Genomic DNA, 26,785 nt, shown 5'->3' with positions numbered 1-26,785 from the left:
ATTAAGGTCCCAAGGGGCTAAGAATGGTTTCACTCTTGGTCATAACCTTTTTAGTGCCTGAAAGAATTGGAAGACGAGATCCTGAGATGACAGTTTGGTATCAAGAAGGATGTTAAGAGCAGATATTTGCACCTTTAATGTAGACGGTGCTAGTCCTTTAACGAAACCATCTTTAAGAAACTAACACATCTGGAACACAGGCGGACATGGGATCCTTCGTCATGTTCCCTGCCCAACAAATGAATTTTCTCCAAATTCTGTAATAAACTATAGAGGAATTATTTTTCCTTGCCTGAATTAGAATGTTTATTACCTCGTCTGAAACAGCTTTGGATTTCAATAGTTGCCGCTCAGTCTCCACGCCATCAACCAAGTGAGTCCAAATTTGGATGCAGAACCGGACCCTGATGTAGGAGATCTGGTCTGACCGGCAACTGCCATGGATGTTCCAACAACATCCTCCATGCTACCGCGTACCAAGGGCAATGCGGCCACGCCGGGAGGACTGCTATCATCTCCATCTTTTCCTTCCTTATTTTCCTGAGTATCTGAGGGATGACTGGAAAGGAAAAATGTACCCCAGCTTGAAGTTCCACTGTATTGACAGGGCATCTATCCCTAGGGCCCTGTTGTGACGGGACTAGAAGAGGGGTACCTTGGTATTGCCCCCTGCAGCCATCGAGTCTATTTATGGCATCCCAAACCTGTGTCGTATTAGTTGAAAGACCTCTTCGTGCAACTCCCACTCTCCTATATGGACTTGGTGTCTGCTTAAATAGTCCGCCACCACATTGTCTTTGCCTGCCATGTGAAGGGCTGAGAGATTTCAGATTCATCTTTGCCCAAGCCATTAGTGTGGTTATTTCTGCCAGCATTGCTCTGCTCTTGGTACCACCCTGCTTGTTTATAAAGGCTACTACAGTCCTGTTGTTGGAGAATACTTGCAGATGTTTGGCTCATAGATAGGACTGGAAGTACTGGACTGCACTCCAGACCGCTTTCATCTCCAAGATCAATCTTGAGAGGTTGATTTTGGAATCTAGAGACTCCACTGTACGATCCCATTCTGCAAAGAGGTTTGATTGAAGATCTCTCATATGCCATCTTGCCTTGGAACGATTCCTATTGTTGAGGAAAACATTCCTAGGAGGCGAAGACAGGTTTGTGCTGAAATCCGAAGTTGAATATGGACTTGATGCGCCAGCGACTGGATTTTGTCCAATCTTTCCTGAGATAGACAGACCTTGTCCGTTCTTGTATTTATTTGCACTCCTAGAAACACAAGCTGTTGCAAGGGTATAAGATGGCATGCCGCTGCAGAAACCGGATTACTTGGGATGTAAGCTCTAAGGCCACTTCTTCTGACGTTGCCGAAATCAGAATATCGTCCAGATACGGCCACAAAGCTACTCCTCTCTCCCTGAGTGCCGCTATGAGAACTATAAGGACTTTGGTAAATGTTCTAGGAGACGTGGAAATGCCAAACGGAAGACAAGTAAATTGGAAGTGGCATCTTTAAATGCAGAACCTCAGGAATTGCTGGTGATTGATCGGGATATGAAAATATGCATCCTTTTAAGTCTATCGCCGTCAGAAAATCTCCTGTTTCTACTGCCTTGAGGATTGAGTTGATAGACTCCATCCAAAAGCGTTTTGCTTGCCCATAGGAGTTGAGAGCTTGTAAATCTAGTACCATTCTGAAGGCACCTGATGCTTTCTCGATGAGGAACAGTTTGGAATAGAACCACGTTTCCCTGATTTGTTGGCACCGCCACAATAGCTTTTGTTTTGTTTTCACCAGGCCTTTTAGGCTTTCCTCCAATGCTTTCTGTTCTAAGAAGGGCGTGGGACTTCTTAACTGGACAAATCTGTTTCCTTTTGGCCAGGTATGAAATTCTATGACATATCCCCCTGGTGACTATCTCCTGGACCCATTTGTCTTCTGTGGTTTGATTCCAAATTTCTGCAAAGCGTGACATTCTGCCACCCACTGGAGTTAGTGGAGACTGGATCTGCAGATAGTCATTGGGTTCTTGGCTGTACTTGTTTCTCCCTTTTTGATCTGAAGGGCCGAAAGGACTGTCTTGCCATATTATCTTGGTGTCTGGAATACTGTCTCCCAGGCCTAGAGGCACGGGTTTCTTTAAACTGTTGTCTTGGAGAATAAGTGAGGAAATGTCTCCCCTTGCTGTCTTGTGGTAGACTGGTTAGCACTACCCCTTGCTAGCCTCTGCATCAAATTATCCAGTTTCTCCCCAAACAAGAAACTACCTTCATATGGAGGCATTGTCAGACAGCTTTTGGATGGGTGATTTGCCGCCCATGGACGTAACCATAGCGCTCTTCTTCCTACAACTGCGGAGGCCATGCTCTTGGAAGAGAACACAATTGTATCCAACGAGGCTTCACACAAGAAATCAATGCTTTTTTTTTTTTGCATAACCTCTAAGGATTTAAGAAGATATAATCTATTTATCTTATCCTCAATGTCTGTATGTAGAGTATTTTCCCACAGCCTCAGGGCTCAAGCTACTGCAGCCATGGCTTTAGCGTTACGCCTGAGGAGATGTGTAATTTCCAGAAGGAAGTTTCCATTCTCCTGGCCATAGCCTGTTTTAATGAACCCCCATCATCCAATGGGAGAGTGGTCTTTAAGGATAAGGCAGCTATGGCCGAATCCACTTTAGGTACAGAACATCATTTCAGCACATCATCCTGAAAAGGATACATACAATTTAGTCTCCCAAGGTTAGGATGACTCTTGTCTAAGGTCTCACATTCTTTAGCAATCAAGTCTTTAACCACCTTATGCGTATGGAACACTCTAGAAGTCACTTGGTGCTCTGAAAACAATGCATCCTGTTGTTTAACTGGTACAGTTGGCTCCTCAATACCTAAAGACTTGTTAATATGCTTAAGTATAATATTCACAGTATCCAACTTAAACATCCTGGGATCCTCTTTCACTTCATCCTCACTATCCGACTCCAAATCCTATTCCTGAGCAGAACTAAATGTTCCAGAGGACGACCCTGGCCTTACTTTCTCCATCTCTTCTGCTACAGGGATCCTGTCCCTTATCGTTCTCTGTTCTGGGGCCTGATACTCTTGCCTTGCTTTCACCATACATGAAAAGAACTGCTTAAATTGCTCAGGCTCCTCTAAACTGCCATCACAAGCTGCACATACACAAATGTTCAGTTTATATTTCCTTTTTCCCCTGCACAAGCTCCACAGATGTACTGTAAATGATAGAAAAAAGGACCTAAGCAAGCTAAGAGTAACCAAAAAAAACGTTTTTTAAAGGGCTTCCTTTGGGGTGTCCTTCAGCTTTTTTGGGGCGGGCGCCTTGTCCATAGTGCACTATCGAGGTGGCTTAGTGTTTGCTGCAGGACCCAGCAGCTAATACTGAGCCTCATAAATAGGCTGCAGCTGCTCAACAGTGCCTGCTTTTGACTTAAATCAGGTGAGTCTTTAGCAGATTAGTTTATTACCTCACCTGTTTCCATCCTGACAGGCGAGGTAAATGGGGAATAACGCTGCCGGCCACCTGGCAGCGCACTGCGCAGGCGTGCAAGTCTCCACGCGCTCGCCCCCGTCACATGCGTGCGTGCTCCACCTCTGCGCGCGTGTCTTTGCCATCCAAGTGTACACGCCAGCCGGCAGCCTTGTCTGGCACTTGCCCCGCTGGAGCCGTCATCCCAACAGCCAGCTCAGAGGAAAGCCAGAAAACCCTCCAGGTAAGCCCTCTCGAATGAAATAAAAAAACAAAACAAAAACCACTCGCTACACGTCCTACACACTGCTGAGACAGGAAGAAAAGACACTGAGGAAGAGCTACCTTATATAGGGGCCAGGTGGGATAAATTTCTTCCTGTCTACACTAGCCGATTAGGGATTAACCCATTGTAAGGGCTGCCATGGAGTAGGGAAAGGAAATTGTTTTAATACTTGCACTTTAAGAAATAGTTTATTAATCTTAAGGTCAATGTGTCCTAGGCTAATAAACAACATAATAAATAATGTGATAAATGTCATAAAAGAATAGCAGGATAAGGGCCTAAGGACAGGATAGGGGGTAGAACATATGTCTGATAAAACCAGATAAAGAAATAGTGTGGCACCTGGTCAATGTCTAAATTAAATGTGGAACTTTACCAAAATTGCTGATAAACATAATTAAGAAGATTCTTGATTGGTTTAGCAAAATCATTGTCATTTTGAGTATAAAATATATGTATGCTAAATATAGACTCTACCTTATAAAATGCCAGATAATTCGGACACCCTTTTTTGAAGTCGTATAATTGGATGAACGAAAGTATATGAGTTAATATTGTTTTGCCGTGCGATTGCGATCCGTACGCCACGTAACACGTGGCATGGTGCGATTGCACTGTAAAATATGCACACACACACACTCGCATTACAACATTTAGTTATTTATATTCATATTGGTTCCGTTACACTGTAATTTATGAGCAGATAGTATTTGGTTTATTATTAGTCTATATATATATATATATATATATATATGTACACTTCAGTGATATTCAAGGTTCAGGTTATAGGAAAGGTATCATGCCTACTATCATTAAAACCCTATTCATCAGCAGCTGTCCGGTTCCATCACCGAAGAGATCGCATATTGCATACTCTAGTTATTGATGTTAGGGAATAAACCTTTGTATGATGCTGGCTATGAAATGCTAATTGTAACTGGAGCATTGGCGGGAAGAAAGGAGCTCATCCCCTGGAGAGACGACCCCCACCTTTGGATTCCTTAGATTGAATCAGCCTATGACCTGTTTAGCCTGGACCCATCTGATGTCTGGACCTATAGAAGCAAGCCACGTCATTTGCATTGTTCTCTAACACTTAATGTGTGTATATATGATCATAGCTGTGCACCCAGTCCTCAGTCTTCACTGACCGCAGTATTCTAACAGATATACTGTCCACCGGGTCCCGTGGGTACGCAGTGAGCGCATGCGATAGCAGCGGTATGTATTTATCTTTTGGTATTGCCTGTACTGTACTGTATCATAATATAATAATGTATTGAATTGTTGACTATTTACATCTGCTAAAATAAATTACTTTGTGCGTTAGAAACAATACAATCGCCTATGCAATGCCTATTTGAAAACGATAGAATCACTTTAATACCTTGACAGTCACGCTGTAACCTGTACCGAATAAACATCTATTTTGCAGCAAAGACTGTTCATCGCTTTCAATCAATATCGTTTGAATACAACACCCCCTATCCATAAAATGTAGCTCTGTTGCTGCTGATAATCTCCCCCCCCCCCCCCAACCAGCATGGACATTAAATCAACAATACCCACAATTAATAAATAGGCTTCCTTCCCTCAACTATCCCTGTAATTAAAGTATTAACACTAATATTAATAAAGACACCCACTTTGCATTACCAGACCACTTTACATTAATAGCCCACATTTAATAGACCCCTTATTAAATGAACAGCCACCACTTGCTGCTACATTACATAAATAGCACCACTATATAACCTTAATACCTTCCCTCCCACATTACATTAATAACATCACTCCACTTACTAGCCAACTTGCTCAGCATACAATTGCTGTGGGAGGAACACACTTCTGTCTACCTCCTGCACAGATTGTTGCTTGGGGAGCTGGTCAGCTGGCACAAGCCCACATGAACTGAGGGATGGATGGGGAGTTGACACACAGAGAGGGAAATAGCAGAAGGGAAGTGAAAAAAATATAAGGGAAGGGGGCAAACTGAGAAACAGGAGGTAGGGAGCAGAGGGGAAGGGAAAGGACGAACGTAAGGTATAACCAGGATGGGCCAGATGTACAACAGGGAGGAGCGGATGCCCTCTGCCCCGACTAGGTGGGCATCCTATATGTTGTAGCTCAGGACTTCCCCCTACATGGTAGCCTCCTGCATCCGTTGGCACTATGTGGGAGTACCTTCCTTCACCATTTCAAAAACTTAAATTTTTGTTTGTGTTACACTCTGGCACAATACGACCACATGTGTTTTGTATGTATTTTATTGGTAAATGGTATATGTGTGATGATTTGTGAGCCTGAAGTATAAATATATATATTCCGTCTTTTTCTACAACTCGGTCAGAAACTGCAGATTTCCAGTCTGGCCATGTAGCAGATTAAAGAAATGTCATCGTACTTTCCAATTGCATGAAAAAGCTGCATCTTAACATATGTGCATTAAAAGAGGCTCCACACAATATTCAGCATGAAAAACAAATTAAGGGCTGTTCTAGCACAGCTAAAACACAGCGATAGGGAGACAAGAGTAAAGGGAAAGATCACATAACAGCTACTCAGAGAGGTGATGCCACACAAACCAGACACTGCCAAGACTTAAGCAACAATCAACATGTCCTAAAGTAATGAAGAGACAAATCCAATGTTTTCTAAACTGGTTCTTTCTATTTTTTTATTTGATAAAAGTCCCAAACCTCCCAGTAATTTCAGTCAGATTAAGAAACACACACAAAAAAACCCCACACATTACAAATGTTAAAATCATAGTGCAAAATAAACAATGGCTTTAAAAGCCCACAAGGAAGGGTTCAGTAAAAATCGCAAAGAGTACTGGATTTATAGGTAGATCATGTACCATTTGGTAGCAGTATGAGTGTGCCCTGTAGCAGATCATAATGGGTTAAACAGTGGTCATCCTTTATTCGCCTCACCACTATTTAATAGGATTAGGATCTCAGACACAGTAGTAAATAATTGCACCTGTCACAAACACACAGTGGAGGCAGCCATTTTGTGCGATGAACCAACATTTGGAAGAATATTATCAATTCATTAGGAACCAAGGAGACTACAGTGTTTGGAATATTGGATAAGCCCATATAGCGGCTGCCTTCGCTAGGTATCACGGTGGATACACTTTAAATTAGCACTTGAAAAAAGGAGCATGACTGCTATTAAAATATGTATCCAGTTTAGGAGCTCCTTGTTGATTAAACGGAGGGTGCTGTCATACAGACAGCGTTAACGGGCCAGGGATTAAGAAGAAAATCTGTGCTATTTTGGGACAGATCTCCAATGTGTACATCTGTAAGCAGCTCCGGATATTGACATTAATTGCACAAAGAACAAACATTCTCAGTGGTGTTGAACCATTCCCTGCAGAAGACAAACTCCATCTGTAACTAAAAGTGGTTATATAGTAATCCGCTCAGTATGGTCTTCACATTGTCAAGATTGTATATTATATATTGAGTTTATCATCTGGAAATGGCATCGGTGATGTTTACAGGATGCTACACTCCTTAAAACAATAGATAAACCCATCACTATGATTATGCATGCCCCTACAGATCATAAAATAGTTTATACATAATGTTTAAAAAAAAAAAAAGATACAGTACAGAATGTTAAATAGTCTCAATAAGACTCTGAATATTACTGCAGAATAATAAGATGTTATCCATTGAACAGATGTGCTATATCTGATAAGGAGTTGTCCACCTTCAGGGGACTTGCACATTCCTTCCTGCAACTCTTACTAAATAATTGTAAAAACAATATTTCCGTATTCATTCTGTGCTTTTCAGCCACATACTTACATCACCAAGCAGTTAGCTATGCCTGATGATATAAAGACGAGGATGAAAAAGAGGTAGAGAAAAGCCATTCGGTTTTGGCAATGCATTTAGTAATAGTTGCAGAAAGGCATGACGAAAAACAAATACATTAAAAGTTGCTTCATCCGTAATAAGGGTAAAACCAAATAGGTGCTTTTCATAGCTGAACAATTTTTTTTTGCAACCGAATCAAATAGTGACAAAAACAAAGTATTCATCCTACAATCAGTCCCACAGATGATCAGTCATGTTTATAGCCACTGGGACAAACCTTCCTGTGTCACTCTCTGAAGAAGAAATACCAGGGTGGCTGGTGGCTACCAACACCTTATCAGCACTGGTTAAACAGATATCTGGCTCTTTGATAAGAGGGGGAAACTTAATAGTGCAATTGTTTTTTTTCCCCCCATTTATTATATATTAATACATTTTACTATTAGGATAATAATTTCGTCCAGCTCTGTATCAGAGATTTAGGCTTTTTAACACTATAAAGATTTTAATGAGCGGACTTCCCCAGCTCTTAGAGCGGTGGAACCGTTCTGTCTCAGCGCGGTCTCCCCTCCCATTATGCTCTGTGAGCACAAGATCGGTGGAACACACACACCGCTCACTGCTACATAATAAAATGACGGATTTAAGAATTATGGTGATGCAAATAAAGGACTGTAAATAACTGCTAAAGACAAAGGACTGCATTAGGCCATCCGGAATGGTAAGTTAGCAATACATATGTAGACATACCATTTAAGTTAAAGAAATTCTAAAAGATTGATGGTCAAGTGGGTATTGAAGGCCATTATGTACTGGGCTTGACGTGACTTTTTCCTTTAATAGCCAAGGCCTCTGGGATGGGGCTATAGTGTTGCTGGTCGTCAGTAGGAGACATGCTGGACTGTGGTTTGTCCTAGTCTCTTCTGCATCCAGCACAGAGGAATATAATGGAACAGTCGTAAGTACAGCTCTGTCCACTTCAGTCTGCACACTGGACGCCGGCGATGTCCAGCCGCCCAGGGAATAGCCTCAGTGTGCACAGTGACATGGAAGATGACAGACACCAGCAGACAGCTGGTCACTAAGCCTTTAAGCCATCACTGATAGAATCAGATTGATACTGCAGATTCACTGTTCTAAAATATGTTGTGTCCATGGAACCTCTTGCATTGACTTGTTCCCATTACCATTCTTTACTTTAAAGTTTAAAATTAATGTCTTGCTGATCCTGAACTTAAAAAATAAAAATCTTGCTTAAAAATTCCCTTTGTTGCCACCTGTCGGGTGTCATCAGATCAGAGGGGACAGGTGACAAGGCCATAGGTATTGGGGAAGAGTGCAGTCATTCAACTCTGTTCCTCCCCCACATCTGACACGTGCTGATAGCCGATTGGTTGAGACTTCTGTCGGAATAGGACTATGAGTAGCAGGACAACGAGGAGGAAGAGGATGCACCCACATACGACCAGACCGATGATGACCTCTGTGTAACCAAAACAAGAGTGTATAGTCAGTGACAATTTTATATATCCCTCACCGTTACCTACAGTCCTATAGGACAATAAGGAATGGAGTAATATAAAGTAAAAGGAGAGTAAGATAGTGTGTCAAGATGGATTCAGTCTCTGCAATTATGAAAGACATTTACTTTACATAGGAATATTCTATAAAAGTGGGAGTCAAATATTAAAAGGACAACTTTCCCTTATCCGCAATGTCCCCTCCCATGTAGCATAATAGCTACCTATAGCCGGGAGCCAATCACGCTGCATCACAAAAAGACGGAGTCTGTCCCGGCCATTCCCATAAAGATCTATATTGAATCATTCACATCCGCCCCCGTCCAAATTCCTCAACACGCACTATTTTTGGCAGCAGCCAATTAACCTACCAGTAGAACTATAAATAGATGAAGCAATTTCACAAATCCACCACCACATAAAGTACTGTTTATCTTATACAAGTTCTACACAGATAATGCCCTTGTTGGAATTGAACCCATGGCATTAATGCCAACAGCTGTGCCACCCCAAACGGTAGTGTCATATGGTAAAACATTTGTGTAGAATGTCAGCCTTAACTAAAGATTATAGTTTTACTATTTATATAAACATAGCTATTATTTATAACTAAAGATATACTTTTATCAATGTGAAACCACACTCGCCTTTGATAATTTGCATAAGATTTGGAGTTTGTGCTGCTAGGTTGGAAATAAAAGTGGTAGTATTATTAAAATAATGCTGTTCCATCATTTTTAAAGGACTGCACTAGAACATTTTAACTCCAGTTTTTTCCCTAACAATTTATACAGTAAGATAAGAATAGCAAAAACATTTATCTATGATTCCTTTTATACATTATTTTGAATTAACACCATCACGTTGAATACATGTATGCAGAGAGCATATATCCAGAAAGGGATACTCTGGGGTTGGCCTCCCTGCTTGGTCTGGTTAGTTTGCGGCCTCTCGCTCACCTGTGTCCCTGCTTGGGCTGGAGAGCTGACACTCTTTCTCCCAGTCTTCAGCCACCACCAGCTGCAGCAAGCTCTGAAACTTCTCCAGGGGGCAGCTGTGCACACAGCCCGGGACGGTCAGAGAGAAAGGTGGCTGTGCACTCTCATTTCTAAAGTACATCTCTACTGTAAAGTTTCTGCCAGAAAAAAAACAAAACAATTCAGTGATGGATAGAGCAATAGGGAAAATATTGGGGATCTCGACTACAGAGCAGCGGGCAAAGAAAAAGTGGGTATGAGAATGATAAAGCATAGTTCCTGGTCAGCAAGGTGGCACTGAGAGTAACAGACAGTAGTGAAGTAAGGAGTAACAGGAGTACTGATTACACTTGACTATACAATTAGTGAATGAGGATGAAAAGAGGCTGGAGCTTCTTCTTCAGAGAATGACAACACATTGATCCAGACATTTGTTTTAATTGATGTTCTCCAAATGATAAAGATTTGTAAAAATTGTTCTTCATTTAATAGTCTTCTGGTTGAAAGACAGTTTAAGATCATCAGCTTCTCCGGAGAACAAAGGGTTAATAGTTTAGGGTGAATCAGACACAGGATATAGGTGAAAAGAAGAGCAGAAAGGTCAGAGAAGAGAACATACCCAGGACTCTCCTCGTACAGCTCGAATATATGGCAGGCAGCGTAAGGAGCCTGCTTTCCGTTGTAGACATCCAGAGCCATCTGTAGAGCGCCCAGTGTGGTGTCATGCTAAGGAGTAAAAGGAAGTGTTTATACAAGGGACATTTATAATAAAAACAGACCACAAATCTACAGACAACATGTACATTGATTGAACCAGCTAGAGAACTGGACTGTGAAGTATAAGGATACTAGATGTCCGCTGCCCTAGAACAGGCCTGTTAGCGGTGGGAAGTGTCTGTCCTCAAAGACAACCCCTGGAGTAACCTTGTCCATTGTTCCAGCCTTTGTGCATGGAACCATTATGACCGGTGACAACAGATGTGAAGGCTACACTACTGCTTTATGGCATCGGGAATATTCAGCACTATCAGTGCTCATAGCAGTGACTGCTCAGACAACCTCTACACAGCGGCTTTTCCTCTCCGAGTCTCTAAATCACTTCTGCTGCCTGAAGGTTCTAGAGTTGACCCTAAAAACACAGGACATTTATGGGGCACCACTAAGATGCTCAGGTAGGAGGCTGGCAAGGAGATGCGGATCAGTGAAGACTGGCAAGGGGAAGATGGGCAGCAATTTGGGGGAGGGGGGGCATGTATGCGTGGCAATGGAAAGGATATCCTAGCAGAGGTTAAGCTCTTATATTCCTAACCCAGGTACATAGCAACGTTTAAACAATATTATTAACAAAGAATATAGTCCAGCGCTGTAACACTATGTACAAGGTTTAGTTATATAGGCAAATGACTACTAAAACACAGCTGAAATAGAACCTGTGAGTTCTAAAATGGAGATATACTACTATCTCAGCACTGATTATAGTTACATAGCTATGTTTAACCTTTTACTACAGAGTGTATGCTAAATATTCACTTTTATGCTGCTATAAGTATATCATGTATGTCAGGTACTGTCCCATATTATCATCCCAACATGGTGGGCCATGTGCACTGCACAGTTACTAACGGTGATGTTATAAAGTGCATATTTTGCTGTAACCCCACCCCCCCATAGTTAGTTGCTGTAAAGGGGTCCGTGGCCAAACCGTAGATTTTTGTGTTGCTGGCTTCATTATTCAGAATCTGGTATCCTTATAACATACACAGGAGTCAGACACCCAAGGAGGAGTGTACGTTAGACATATGCAAACAACAGACTAAGCCTGCATGCAGGACAAGCCGATGAGCCATTGTATCGTCACTTACTGCAGAGTACGCAATGAGCTTGAGGCCGCTTGAGGTGTTGTGTGCCGCTGCGGTTATGTTCTTCAGGATCTGAGCCACCAAAACACCTGCACAAAAGAGGTAGTGTACCACCAATTATAATGTCATTTTCTACCCACCACCGCCCCGAATTCAACCACCGATATAATATGTGCAGGGTCAATCCATCTCTTCTTTTCCTATTCTGCCAGGATGCGGAGATAGATATAAAAACAGCCATACTCGGCCCAGAAGCGGAGGCTTGTAGTAAGGCAGAGACTATGTATTTGGCATCAGTTGGTGCTTGAATGGCTCTCAACCCCCCCAAAACGGGCGGAAAGTAAATGAAGTGTATCTGTATCAATATGATGACTACAGACACTTGACATCTTGCAGTCCACTGGTTGCTGGGACAATTGTCTGTATCATCTGCTGTCATACAGTACCACCCTTGCCTATGGCATAACTGTACAACATTGGCCCAGTGACATAAAACCAGCCCCAGGTGACCTTTGACACTTGCTGGCCATTCTAGATCCGTTCATCATCTCACCTCCCTGCAGACGAGCTTTCTGCTTCTGTTCAATGATCCCAAACAGGAACCTGAAGCTGAAATCCTTCAAGTTGCTCAGTCGTGCTAGAACGTCAGGTGTTGCCCAGGACGGGAGGCTCAGGTTGTGCTTTGACTAGGGCACAAGACGCAAACGTTAGCAATCTTACATAATATACTATTTATATATTGTGTACACAGATATCACTGAGACATGAGGAACTCTGTGTGTGTGTGTGTGTGTAAGGTACACTATACAGAATCTGTGCTAGCCATAGTAAACTCCGGATTCTGCACCCAGGTGCAAAACTGAAGATTTAGCATTACAAAGCAATATAGTCTTATTTTAAGGTGGTAGAACGTCCATATTCCCAAAACAGTGGTGCCTGTTGAGCCTTTTTTGGACGGACTTTTTTCTTTTAAATCCAGTATTTTTATTGGAATTTTTCAAGATACAAACATACCAAACAACAAAAAGAAATGAAAAACAATCGCATACATATCAGAATTAAATGACGCAATTTACAAGATTTCAGTAAAGCATAATAACAGTATATGTGCTATACTCATTAAGGATTATACATCGTAAATGCTCATACATAAGTATGTTACACATGCAGGGTTTACCATATGGACTCAGATATTATAAAAACTGCGGGAGCCATTTTTGGACGGACTTTTAAAATAGGATTTGGAACATGAACAAAACACAAAAACAAACTATTGTTGATTTATAATCAGATTGTTTTACAATTACAATAACATTGTCTTTAGAAGAATACCTTAATGTAATGTCCCTTTACAATCTAGAAAGGAGTTTAAACTCAATGTTATATTGGTAATAAAACAAACTATCCCAAAGTCAGATGCAAAAAAAAGGGACTGAAGCCTCAAACTTGTTGTAGCGCCAACATATTTGGAATGTTTAAATCAGTCACTTCTGACTTTGGCCTATTGGAGCTAAAAGTCTAAATAATCTACCCAACAAACATTAACCTACCAGTACGGACTGTGGGAGGAAATCCTGCAAATACAGGTAGGCCATTCAAACTCCCCCACGCTGGGAGACAACAATGCTAACCACTGTGCCACCCATAGGATATGTTCTGTCCTCTTTGAACCTGATCACTTCACAATGACGTTGAACACTTGAAACTAGGCTATGTCTCATGTTACTGTATTGAAAAAGGATTATCACACCTCAATAAGTGACAGCAGAGCTCAGGGAAGAGGATAACGAGATTTTGGCACTGTACCAAACGGCCAATCTTGCAAACAGATTTATTTGCAGCATTACAGAGACTAAATCATGTCTTATATAACAAGACTGATTTTATACATTCATCACTTAATATTTACGTTACACAAATACAAATGGAAAATTTAAAAATGTAAACTTTGGCCACTAGGGAGCGCCATAGTGTAGCGATACTTAGTGGGGTAGTCAAGTTATAGCAAGTTTTGTTTTAACACTGCGTTAAGTCATTTTAACGCTGGTTTTTTTTTTGTTGTTTTTTTTTTAATCATTTGAGCGGGTTAACTTTACCCTTGATTCAATTCACTTTCTAGCGCTCCGTTTTTTTTATGAAAAAATACTCTCGCGCTCCAATAGAAGGTCTATTGACAGTATAGGGTGTGCTAGAGGCAGCCGCGTTAAAAGGTGTTCAATTGTTTTTTAACGCGGCGCGTTAAACAGGCAAATATGTTTATGTTGATAAAAATAAACTATTTGAAATCATGTAATAATGGGAGAAAAAAAAACCCACTAATAAAATATATTTATGTATGTTTTTGGGTACAAATATGTATGTACTAATGTGTTTTGACATGGTATAGATTATCCTATAGTAAAAAAAAAATTAAAAAAATTAAATAAAAAGATATGCTAAAGAAAGTACTGTAATGTAGATATTATCAAATAAATAGGTTGTGTAATGCAATCTGATGTATGCAAATGTATGCCAATCCTTTTTTTATTATACATGACCACGTTAAAACTCCTTCACTCCCCTAAAAACTCGCAAACACCAATGATTAACGCGCAGGTGCAGCGTTCCCTCTTTTTCAATTGAATTGCACGAGTTTTCACTCTGCGTTAACTAAAAACTTTAGCAGTTAAAAGCCTGCGTGTGATTTTTTTTTTTTCTCCTTTAAAAAAAAAAAAATTGCAGTCAACTGAATACCCCCCCTAGAATTAATCTTATTTCAAGACCTGCTACATGTTAAGTGGAAGTACCATGGATCTTGACACAAACACCTTTGAGCTGTTTTTTGTGGCCTCCCTTTGCTTTTTAAATGCAGGAATTGTTGTATAGAGAAAACTTACATTTAATAATAAATGTATTGATCTATTCATTCTTAAAAGTCTGTATTTCCAGCAATGTGAACTGCTGTTCACTCACTTTGCTCCTATGCTTTCTAATTCCGTGTTTTATCAGATAATATCTCAATTTGTGGCAGAACTGTCTATGGCAGCTATTAGACCAATACCACTTTTTTGTAACTTGCTTTTGCATCAAATCCCCAAATAAGAAAATTAATAATTACATTTATCCTATAACGGAGAGAGGTTATGGTAGGGGTGATGTCATGATGGAATGTCACAAACTAACTAGAGATCAGATTCAATGCTGTGGATACTCACCTCACAGAAGAGAATGTCAGAAATGGACCATACAGATTCTAAAGAACAATCGGACAGACCAGTTTCATTTGCCACCATTTGTATAAAGTTCTATTGAAGAAACAAAGAGTGAGTATTAATTATAGTTGTGCTATTGGCTTGGGTAATGGTGTTACTCTGCTTTCTTACCATATTGTCCGTGGTCTTGTTGACATACTCTGGAGATTTCCGTGTCTCTTCCTGCAGCTTGAGGTATTTTGGACAAGGAAGTATTGGAAATTTCAGGAGCTAAAATAAAAAAAGACACACATGAAACAAGTGTGGGTGGCCTCCATTAGGCCCTCTCGTAAACAGTCAGTAACATAGTCACTCACCCGCTCCTCAGAATCGGGGACAGTATGTACTGGGATTGGCTGCCAAGAGATGTTTGGGTTGAAGACCTGGGAGCCTTCAGGTGGGTAGAGACCGGCCAAATTCGCCTCTGCGCTCATAAGTGTGCGGTCCACGTCTGTGCTCCTAACATAGATCTGATCCAAAGCAGAACATCAGGAACAACAAATAAGAGACAACAATATTGTATCACGAACACTAAGCTGGTGGGAGAACCAGGCAATCATAATCTATACAAAGATTTTAATACTATCAGGCTTTAAAAGTCAAAGATGTTTACAAAGGGGAGGGGGAGTTCACAAATTTTTAAGGTTAGGTGCAGAAGTAATGAAAGTTAGGACAAAGCATTTGACAGGCACAAAAGGGATTTTTAGATGCAAGTGCAAAGTTTTAGTTATTCATTGGTCTTGCACGATGCAACAGAAGCAGTTTAAATTTGGCTCAGTGAGGTCATTGGCTCATAGCAACTTGTTACAAAGTCAGGTCCAGTTTAATATATCACGGTAAAAGGTTTTTCAGACTGTGAGTACTATTATGTTTAAATGTAACAGGAGTTCTTACCTCATGCCGATCATATGACTCATTAAGGAATCCTTTGTAACGCGCACGTAATGCTTGTCCCAAATCCCAGTGCTGTCTCATGCCAACCTAAAAACAGATCAAATTCAGGCACTGCATAAATTAAGATGTTAATTAAAAAGAAAACAGTCAAATGCATTTTTATTATTTTTTTTTAAGCAGTGGGGATTACAGGTCTTTGAACGTCACCTGAGCAAATAAAAACTACTTGGGAGACTGCAAAAAGACAAACAGATTCTGCAGACACATTAATGTCCAGCAGGTGGTAATGTAGGGCTCTCAATTATCCCTGACATATTTATAGGTTCCTCTGACACAAGGCACATTTAAAAAAAAAAAAAAAAAATTGTAATTGCCCCTTGAGCAAAGGCTCCAGAAATACAGCTCTGTGGGATGGACAGCGGGTTCCAACTTCCATATGTCATCTTTTGGTACTCCAAATACAGGTAATATTAGGAAACTATATCCCCCTGGACCTCAAAGTTGTATCTATTGGGCATACATTATACGAAAATATTCATCTATCCTACCTATTGTTCTATGCTGGAAAAACGATAACTCTCAACTGGAAACCACCAGCAGGACCAACTGGTGCAAAATAGCGACAGGTTGTTATTCAAATTAGGTTATATTCAAAGAGGTCGTCCTGCAAAGTTCCAAAAAGTCTGGAGCAGCTTGGATGCTGAACCTTCAGCCAGAGGGGTAACATGTAAACATGGCTATGTGTTCTCCTTCATATTCCTGACATTTAATAAATATATATTTTGTATATTTTTCCTACAACCTGTAAATTCTATTAGTTTATAGAATGCGAGATATATATTTTATACTCTGTTATGCGAGGCATGTTCATTAGGTTTCCAGGACGTCATTCTTCTAGGAGATCTGAAATTGTTATACTAATGGGCAATATAATATAGGTATAATTCTGATGTAATAACCAGCTCGGAGACCTTTATTTATTATAATATTGTTAAAAGCAAAATACAAAGATCCGACAACAAGGAACCGGAGGAGAATGTAAGCGACACACTATAGACATGGTAACTAGTCTGAACGCATTTGGTGCAAATATATCAATTACCCAAAACAAAGAATAGGGTGTACGACGCATTTGGAGCTTTCTGTATTGATAGACGGAATTGTCTTAGACGAATAATGTTAACTTCAGTAGGTACGTAGCTTGCCGTGTTTTTAGAAACAGTCAGTTAAGAGTATGTACACAGATGTAAAAATCTAAATCATTGTACCAAATGATCTCTGTATCTCCCATATATATATATATATATATATATATATATATATATATATATATATATATATATCAGTGTGGCAGGTCAATTGCAAAAATGTTTTTTGTTTTTTAAGTAAAGCTTGCTTGTATTCTAAGAAGATAGTACCCATACTGAAAGGGATTATGGTTATTAGAAGTCAGCTGTATATGGCCTTAGTAGTCAGCTTGAAGTTCCATGACTATACAGAATATCCTAATGTTACAGTATGGGGGCATATTAACTCCTCTTTTTACAAGACGTTCCTTAATCCAATTTAAAAAAAAAGAAAAAAGTAACCGGATATATAGTATAAAGGTTATTAATTAACCTTTACACAATGATATGATCTTATTTCTTTCAGACCTGTATATAGTACAAATGTGCCTCATTTCAGATCTCCTGGAAGATTTGTGTGAAAAGTAAAATAGGAGACAAGTTTATTTCTTTCGAAGGCAGACAAAGAATCCAAGCTCTAATTTGCCCCATCATCTTCCTATGCCCCCATATTTCCCCAGGGTTGTTCAGATACTTGCGGGGACTCTGAACTTAAGGGAGCATGTCACCCACCCAAAAAAAGATTTTTTTTCAGACACATGCAGGCTGGCGGGGCACCCCGGTAGAAGTCCACTGGACCCCAGATGGGACGGGAAAGTTTGTTTGGAACCCGAATGATATAACAATGACATAAAATTGTCTTCCTGAATTCCGCCGTTGCTAGGAAACACAAAGATGATCAACTGACCAGATTTCAAGTAAGAAGACACGTTGCCACAGGACATCGCTCCAAAAGATGCACAATAGTTTGCTCTTTCTCTGCATGCTGTTATTAATGAATGGACTGTTTTTCAGTTTCCCATACATTTGGTTGGCTGATAACTACGACTTGGCCTTCCCCATATTAGCCGCTGCCGCCTTCCATGTACAGCTTGCACTGACTGCAGTGGTGGATTATGCTGATCTAGGAAGAATCTGGGAAAGTTGCTTTACTAATTGGACTCTGTTAAACAGAGCCGGGGCCATGAACGATTGCTCCTTTAGCTCCACACATCACATTCAAAAGCCTGGTACAAAGAAGCCTACAAACTGGCCAATGAAGGCCATAGTTTTATTTAACTTATTGTGGCACTCGGTATTGCTGCACATATGTGCCACAGTATATGTATTGGAGAATTGGACGGAGCCTGTGGAAGATGAAATGGCATGCACTATTGTGGTCCTGGGGTCCACGTTTACCGTCTCTATTTTATCTGTACTTTACTTGATCGTCTATTTAACCAAGCGGAGAAAAACAGGACGTTGCTACAGGCAGCATGAACAGATCTGTACACACAACCTCCAGCAAGACTCTACAAACAAATGTAATCAGCACGTCAGTATCACAATATCAGATCTCGCTACCTGATCTGCTGATGGGAAAATCTTTGCGAACAACTCCGTCTGAAGCATATAATTAGCTATTTTTATACTTAATAAAACTTATGTTGATATGATGTGTTTAATTTCTTTCATAAGAGACTTAATACTTGTCATGTTTATTTTTAAAGTTAGTAAATCTACATAGTGAGCGAGAAAGATCATCAGGGTACTATATAAATAACAGTTAGTAAATAAACAGTCAATAATTGTTATACATATGGTTGTAAAAATATTATATATTTTATTTTAACGTAATCTTAGGTATGTAGTAATCTTTGGTGAAGTTTTGAAATTCAAGCATTGGTGATTATTTCCAGTGTTGGGCTACACAAATACACTGTTTAGGTCCCTTTCTTTCCGCAACTTCTAGGAACGAAACATCAACCAAAGGTTGGTCTAAGAAGACACTTACAGAAACAACAGATACATATTGGGAGATCCACCTTAAATCATTGATCTATTGATTTCATGAAGTGATAACATTTGACAGTAATTAACATAATATATAAACTATCCCAGTGCAGACACTTTGACAAGGGACCAATTAGTAGACATGACAACTTAAATCCCCAGGAGTTAGTGTGGATCAGAAACACAGATTGCCTTAGGGTGAAATCTGACACCGTGCGCCAAGAACTGCATCAATTAGGGTAATACAAAGACACTTGTGTGTTCTCTAGGACTGAGAATAAGAAAACATCGCTGTTATGCAAGAAACTTTCTGAATGTATGGAAAATGTTACTCTTAAAAGCATTACAACGGATAGACTCATTTCCTAAAAAAAAAATGTGTACCAAATGTCACTTCTGCAATCAGAATAAAGAAATACCCTCCTCCACTTAGAAATGAAAAAAAATAATAATAATCATCCATTAGCGGATAAGTTCAAAAAACATTTTTAATTAACAACTCCTCTCCTCCCAACTAGGAGAACTTTTGAGAGCCCAGTGCCTGGAATGGCACAATTTTGAGTTCTCATGCCCGTTTGCACGGTCAGTGATGCTTGTTCACCACTGATAACTGTCAGAAGAGGTAATGCAAACATTTCTACGTTGGAATCCAACACAGAAACCGACTGATGAGACACGAAGCTCCGTCCAATCAGCTCCTCTCTTTCAAACGATCACAATACAGTATAGATTGATTTCTCCCTGCTGTGTGGCATTGGCAGAGATTTCTCCCAATTTGCAGAGATCCCTGGTAAAGTACCCCTCCCCCACAGTCCTGCTAGTTACAGGGCGGAGGGTGTGTTAGTAGAGACAAAGCTGGTTTCATTTAAGTTAATCTGCAGGAAAAACAGGCTATTCAGGCTATAAACATATGCCCAGATATATCCCATAACCGGAGATACACACTGGTCAGGCAGGTTTGTGTACTAAAACCAATAAACATGGCATTGGTTGAATCGCAGGCTGTGAGCCCAATGCTGGGGACTTTCATTAAACATGGTGTTGTGAAATGCGAGTGACAGATTAATGGAAACTGGTGGGTTGTAGCCTAGTGCTACGTTTTGTTCTTTTTCTGGAAATAGTGCATACTGGTAGATTTTCTTCAATCCGGGTTCAAGGTTTGATTCAGTTCTGATCTATTTTACACCACAGACATTGCAGTGCATAGATTTACAAGTGTGTTTACTTATTGTAGGATATTGTAGCACAATGGGGACCTTTAATCACACAGACTCAAACAACAACTTCTGAGCAGTTATCCACATAAACTATTACAGATGAATGTGTGTGGTGTATCATGTGGTTTCATTGAGCAATAACCTAAATGCTGATTCAGTCTTAGATTTGTGTCTGTGTGAAATTTGCAAACCAAATAAGCACGAACAGAGTGCAGACTGTAATCTATGGGCCGTTTTTGTTGTGTCTGCAATTTTATGGTCCATTTGATGAGCTGAATGATCATTAGAGTAGATGGAAGGAAATGCTAATTTCGGGCTGGAAATTTTAAATGAAGTTCAGATTTCATTAATATGCACGTCCTCTATATACATTGGATACAGTCATGTATGAACCAATATTCCTGACAATGCATCCTCCCTGGTTCCTAGTGAATGGATGGTCTGTATTACTATGAATGTGGGCCAGGTGTGCCTCTACACCGATCAACCTCACCTGTGTTAGCTGCCCAAACCCCTGAGGCCAGGCACTCTCCTGGTGGACATCCTTTGGGTAAGCTCTGACTGGTGAACGGTCGCCATGACGATAAACCTGGAGAAGACAATGGAGTTATCAGAGACATAAGTTCATTGGAGCCACTAGGGAAAGCCCTCAAAATCACACAACACGAGACCGCTTGCTGCAAAATCCTGACAGTCACATATGTAATCACTGTTTTATTTCTACGGATATTAGGAGGCACCAAAAAGTTCTGAGATCACATACAGACAAGGACGCTGGCCCAACGCTACTAGACCTGGCACAGAACCAAGCACCAGTTATACAATTATAATCTTACAGGAGTGCTTCTATAAATGCATGCTGACATTATAAATCACTCATGTACAACTTCATTAATATTAAATGATTACATAAAATATCTGCCTGTATATTGCATCAATAGGTCTACCCTTCTAAAAGTATTCATTTCATAACCCATTAATACAAACTGATACAGAACTATATGTCTCCAAGGGTGCAACTATAGCGGTGAAATTATAACCATGTTACTGCATACTTGCCAACTCTCCCGGAATGTCCGGGAGACTCCCGAAATTTGGGAAGGTCTCCCGGGCGAGCAAACAAATATCCCGCATATGACATCTGCTCCTCAAAATGACGCAGTTCGCGGTGAATCGTGTCATTTTGGCCCTGTCCCCAAAATGGCATTTTGTCGCGGGCGCGGAGCCAAGAGGACGCAAATTACCGTGCCCCACCCACTCACCAAACACGCCCCCTGCTTGGGTTCTCCCGGAAGGAACTTACCAAAGGTTGGTAAGTAGGTGTTACTGACACAGCACCCATTAACACATGGGGTCCTGTCCCAGAGTGCTTTAGTATAAATATAACATGGCTTCATAGTATATTTATCCAGGCAGTTTTATGATTTGTAATATAAGGAGGATAAAATGACAGTATATGCAATTCACACTAATCTTCCAGATTGCTACTGATGCTATTGGCCCTATATGTCCTACTGGATACTGACTGGGGGTGAATACAGACATTGTGGAGGATATGACTTTATGGTGGTGCATATGGGCCCCCATCATACATTCTACAGGCCCCAGACATCCTTATTCATGTCATAACACTGAGAACTTCCTGGTTTCTCCGGCTGGTAAACAATGGGTGGAGTCATAGCTGCCCATTGTGCAATATGTTTGCTCATCACTATGAAAACAGACTAAACAAACTGAAAATCTACCCAATTGTCTTTCTATGAGCTGCTGGAGGTGCACAGACACATTTCACACAGCTTTTATTTACAGGCTTAAAACATTCTAAGAAAAAACAAACAAAAACAATACAAGCCTAAATAGATCCTAGCTAATAAATACCACTGTAGATTTAAAATATATAATAAAATGTATTTGTACAACCATTAATACATATATAAAAACAAAAAAATTAAAGAAAATACAATACAACAAACCATTAATTAGGCCTAATTTTGGTCTTCGATTATGTTAAAATCACCTATAAATGGTGATTTCAACATAATTTAATGTAAATGGCATGGGAACCTACATTTAGATCCAGACCCACAAGTTAACATATTGTTCTATGGAATATGTTGGCGCTATATAAATAAATGATGATGTTCCTCTATATCTTTCTTAACGACTACCTGTCACAAGGTTCATGGTTGCAATTTGTTTTGGTTTTTTTACACAGACGTCTACATTATGCACATGTGCAAATAAAATAAAAGTACTGTGTCCTAACCATGATCAAACACTCCCACAGTGTAGCATTAAAGTGAACATGGAACACCCAGCTCGTTAGATGGCATTGCACTGTATGCAGCATGGCATGGACAGAGAAATGGCTCTGGTGCAACAATGGAACAGCAACACACATCCACTTTAATGTTACAGTTCTAGAGTTTGGTCCCTTTATAACATCAGTTTCTTGGTCCCAAACCCGCAGTGTGTGCAGCACTCAACCTTGTGCCGCACACCTGAGATCACTGACATTCTGAAAACTGAAGCGCAGGAAAAAGTTGGCGTATTCCATAGCAACCAAGTAGGGTCTATTTTTCAGAGTAATTTGGAAACTAATATAATTATCTTATTGTATATACTATGGGTTAGAGCAGGTTTAGCCCTTTATGGTGGGTGTTATCAGTGGTTTTTGCACTTTGCTCTTTTTTTTTTTTTCTCGATGTGTCATTAAGTCTATATCTTTATATACATAAAAGAGTAAATGGACTTTAGGCTGTACTCTAAATTGAGTGGGGACTTCTCAGCCACCTATTTCCTCCATAGTACAATACTATGGACAGTATGTAAATGACAGATACCAGAGGCAGCATGGTGGCTAAGTGGTTAGCACTTCTGCCTTACAGCATTGGGGTCATGAGTTCAATTCCCGACCATGGCCTTATCTGTGTGGAGTTTGTATGTTCTCCCCGTGTTTGCGTGGGTTTCTTCTGGGTGCTCCGGTTTCCTCCCACTCCAAAAACATACTAGTAGGTTAATTGGCTGCTATCAAAATTGACCCTAGTCTCTCTCTGTGTATGTTAGCGAATTTAGACTGTAAGCCCCAATGGGGCAGGGACTGATGTGAATGAGTTCTCTGTACAGCGCTGCGTAATTAGTGGCACCATATAAATAAATGGTGATGATGATGATGACCTTTTCCACTTCACATTGTGATACTATACTGCTCCTGCTTTTCCCACTTATTTTTCATTTTCAATAAAATGGGGCTCAATTAGCTGGTGTTAAAAAAATAAAAATAATAACCAAATACTCTTCAACACAAGTGATTAAATATATTGGGGGTTATAGCAAGTGGAAACCAATTTGGGAAAGCAGGAGTAGAGTATTGCACAGATGGCAGGTATACCATGGTCTACTAGAACAATGCTCCTGTCCCGATGTTTACTTTCTGCATGAAGGATACACCTTTGTTAAACAATACAGATTACCCTCATTCATTACACAGGACTGTCCACCTCTATTGGTGAACCCCTGTATCTGCCTCACTTCCGGGTCCCTTATAATTTACTAATAATGGCTGATGAGTGCAGGTGACGTCACGCCGGTACCCCCCGCCATACTCCCCCCACTTACCACTGTGACCAGGCGTAGCTGGCGAGCCTGTGCGAGCTGTACAGCTGCCAAGATCTGCCCCAGCAGCAGAACTACCGTCCACAGGGGGGAGAAGGAGCCTGCGCCGCTCTTTCCAGCCATAGTCTCTCAAAATGCCCGGCCTCGGAACTCCTTCAGCTGAGCCGCACTTCCTGTGGGGAAGACTATTGCGGTGTCACAGCCCAAATAGATATATAGGTTGGAGTAGAAACATGTCCGGCCTGGACGGCTTCAGCGCTCGGCGTACAAAGATGTCCGCCTTACGTCTCTTTGTTCAGCATGATTTGAGTGTGCCACAGTCACGTGACTTACTTCACTGCTCCATAGAAGGTATAGAATCATGGGGTGGACATTTGTGTCCAGTGCATAGTGCTGTGTGTTGTGTTGTCTGGTTATAAAGCAGTTTTACGTCTTTTTATTTGTGACATTGTTACCTATAAATAATCCATGCTTTTTATACTGTTTGTGATTATTAATTTATAGCATACTTGCCCACCTTCCCAGAATGTCCAGGAGAAGCCAGAATTTTGGGGAGTCCTCCTAGACTCTCAGAAGAGCGGACATTCCCCCTGATCCCTGGTGGGAGGGGGGCTTAATGATATGATTCACGTCACCAGGCCAAGTCCCCAGATGGGCTATGCAGTGAATTGTGACATTGCACAGCAGAGGTTGGTACCACGGTGACAATTGCACGGTGACACCCCCTCCTGCATCTTCCGCCAGATCCGCCTTCCAGGATTTCCTGGAGCGGAGATTTAAAAAATTGGCAAGTATGATTTATAGTTAACGGTGTTGCATAACTCACAATAGGGTGCAGAGTCTATCATATACTGTGCTCCATAAAACACATAGGGTTATGGTTAAGGTCTATTTTTTATTGAAAAGTGTCTTTATTTTGTATAAAAATATACAACACATTACATTCAAGTGTACTGTGTGTTGCAGCGCAGCTGTAAGCACAATACACTGTGAAACAATTATAGTTTTTAGTGCAATACATGACATAAGGTACAAGATACAACATCAAATACTGCACTAACGATGCATCAGTTAAACAACAAGCAATGGATGTGAGGAGTAGGGAGGGGAGTCACAGGCCCAAAGCTTTATTGAGAGACAGGCACATATAAGTGTAGGGTGCATAAATTAAGGCAAAAATTTTCACCAAAACAGTGATGGGGGAATGGCTTGGAAGGGGAGTCACAGTCCTAGATGGTCATCATCTCCTTATTCAAAACCAGGTGATTCTTGGCAAGTCATATACTGTCCTTAAAACAGTTTATAAGGTGGCAGGACTCCTGGATTGCCCCAATAGTGTGGAGCCCAGGGAAACTATAAAATACTGAATGGTATTAAAGGCAAGTCCTTAAGTTCGTGTTCCAAATTATCCAACAGTGCCTGTGCAGTGCGAGAAACTGCTGAGATGTTTCCCTTCTGGAGATAAACAATGGGCAATGAACATATCTGCACAGGTTCCCGGGAGTGCATGAATGTCCTGAAAGGCAAGCGCCCGGATAGCCACCCATGCAATGTCTTTATGGATATGTTTATTTTGCATTACTTATTTGTGGATATATTGTTGGAAATCAATATACGTATTGTATATCTATTACTTGGCAGACCGACAAGAGGAGTGTGACACCCATTACCCCACCCAACAGGTGAGTGAGACAACGGGGACACATACATAACTGTTCACAAAGTTCCTCCAAAAGGTGAAGTTGGTGAAGGGATACGAAGAATGAGCAACGCAGGTAGAGAGAGGTTATAGGCGGGGAACACAAAAGACAAATAGACATGACTCTCATTACTATGACTAAATATGCTTCCTATTCTTCACATTGTGCACTGTTGACAGGGGTGTTAATGACAGTCTCCTAGCCAGTATATTTAGGAGTATGTCTATGTACTCCATAATCTGTATTATATACTGTTCTCCATAAAAAAAAAAAAACACTTATATAGGGTTACAGGTATGTTTACTCTGCACTGCTCAATTGTGGACTTATTATTGATACATAGAATAATTATATATACACACACACACACATACAGACATACATACATACATACATATACACACAGTGCATCTGGAACGTATTCACACACACAATACCACATAATGACAACGTGAAAAAAGTTTTTGGAGATTTTTGCAAATTTATTGAAAATAAAAATTAAGAAATCACATGTACATACGTATTCACAGCCTTTGCTCAATACTTTATTGATGCACCTTTGGCAGCAATTACAGCCTCAAGTCTTTTTGAATATGATTGTCAGGTGCCGTCTCCACGCTCTCCACAGGCGCCGGAGACGGACACCTTCTCTCCGCAATCCACGTCCTGTTGCCTAGCAGCAGAACTCTATCTCTGCTCACCTGTCTGCAGCCAGCATGTCTAAACCGCCAAAATCTCCCTAACCCAATCAGTAGGCACCTTAGGGTACATAAAGCAGCCTCTGACACATGTCTAGTGCCAGAGTATTGGTTCTTCCAGCTCCAGCATTTAGTTTGCATTCCTGTTCCTGAACTCCTGTGTATAGACTCCTTGGCTTGTTTGACCTCTCTTCCGGATTTCCCTTTTACTTTGCTGCCCGCACTGGTTTTGACCCTTGGACTGTTCCTGACTACGATTTGCCTTCTCTCCGTTGTACTGCGTTCCTCTGGTTTCGACTTGGCCTGTTTGACTACTCTCCATTCACTGCGCTGGTAAC

The 26,785-nt window shown here is 40.7% G+C and overlaps 1 protein-coding gene across 1 annotated transcript; it reads right to left on the bottom strand.

Moving 5' to 3' along the window:
- Positions 1-6,432: 6,432 nt before the first annotated feature.
- On the bottom strand, positions 6,433-24,220 carry ACP2 (acid phosphatase 2, lysosomal). Its single transcript, XM_075188155.1, has 11 exons — positions 24,053-24,220; positions 20,928-21,023; positions 16,099-16,185; positions 15,522-15,674; positions 15,337-15,435; positions 15,169-15,258; positions 12,528-12,660; positions 11,978-12,063; positions 10,735-10,841; positions 10,098-10,273; positions 6,433-9,101 (listed from the first exon to the last, which is right to left on the bottom strand). The coding sequence occupies exons 1-11, from the start codon at positions 24,170-24,172 to the stop codon at positions 8,965-8,967; spliced, it is 1,284 nt and encodes a 427-aa protein (XP_075044256.1). The 5' UTR covers positions 24,173-24,220; the 3' UTR covers positions 6,433-8,964.
- Between the last annotated feature and the right edge of the window lie 2,565 nt (positions 24,221-26,785).

Source organism: Mixophyes fleayi, chromosome 10 (assembly GCF_038048845.1).
Source record: "Mixophyes fleayi isolate aMixFle1 chromosome 10, aMixFle1.hap1, whole genome shotgun sequence".
Lineage (NCBI taxonomy): Eukaryota > Metazoa > Chordata > Amphibia > Anura > Limnodynastidae > Mixophyes > Mixophyes fleayi.
This window is presented reverse-complemented; position numbering and strand designations above follow the sequence as displayed.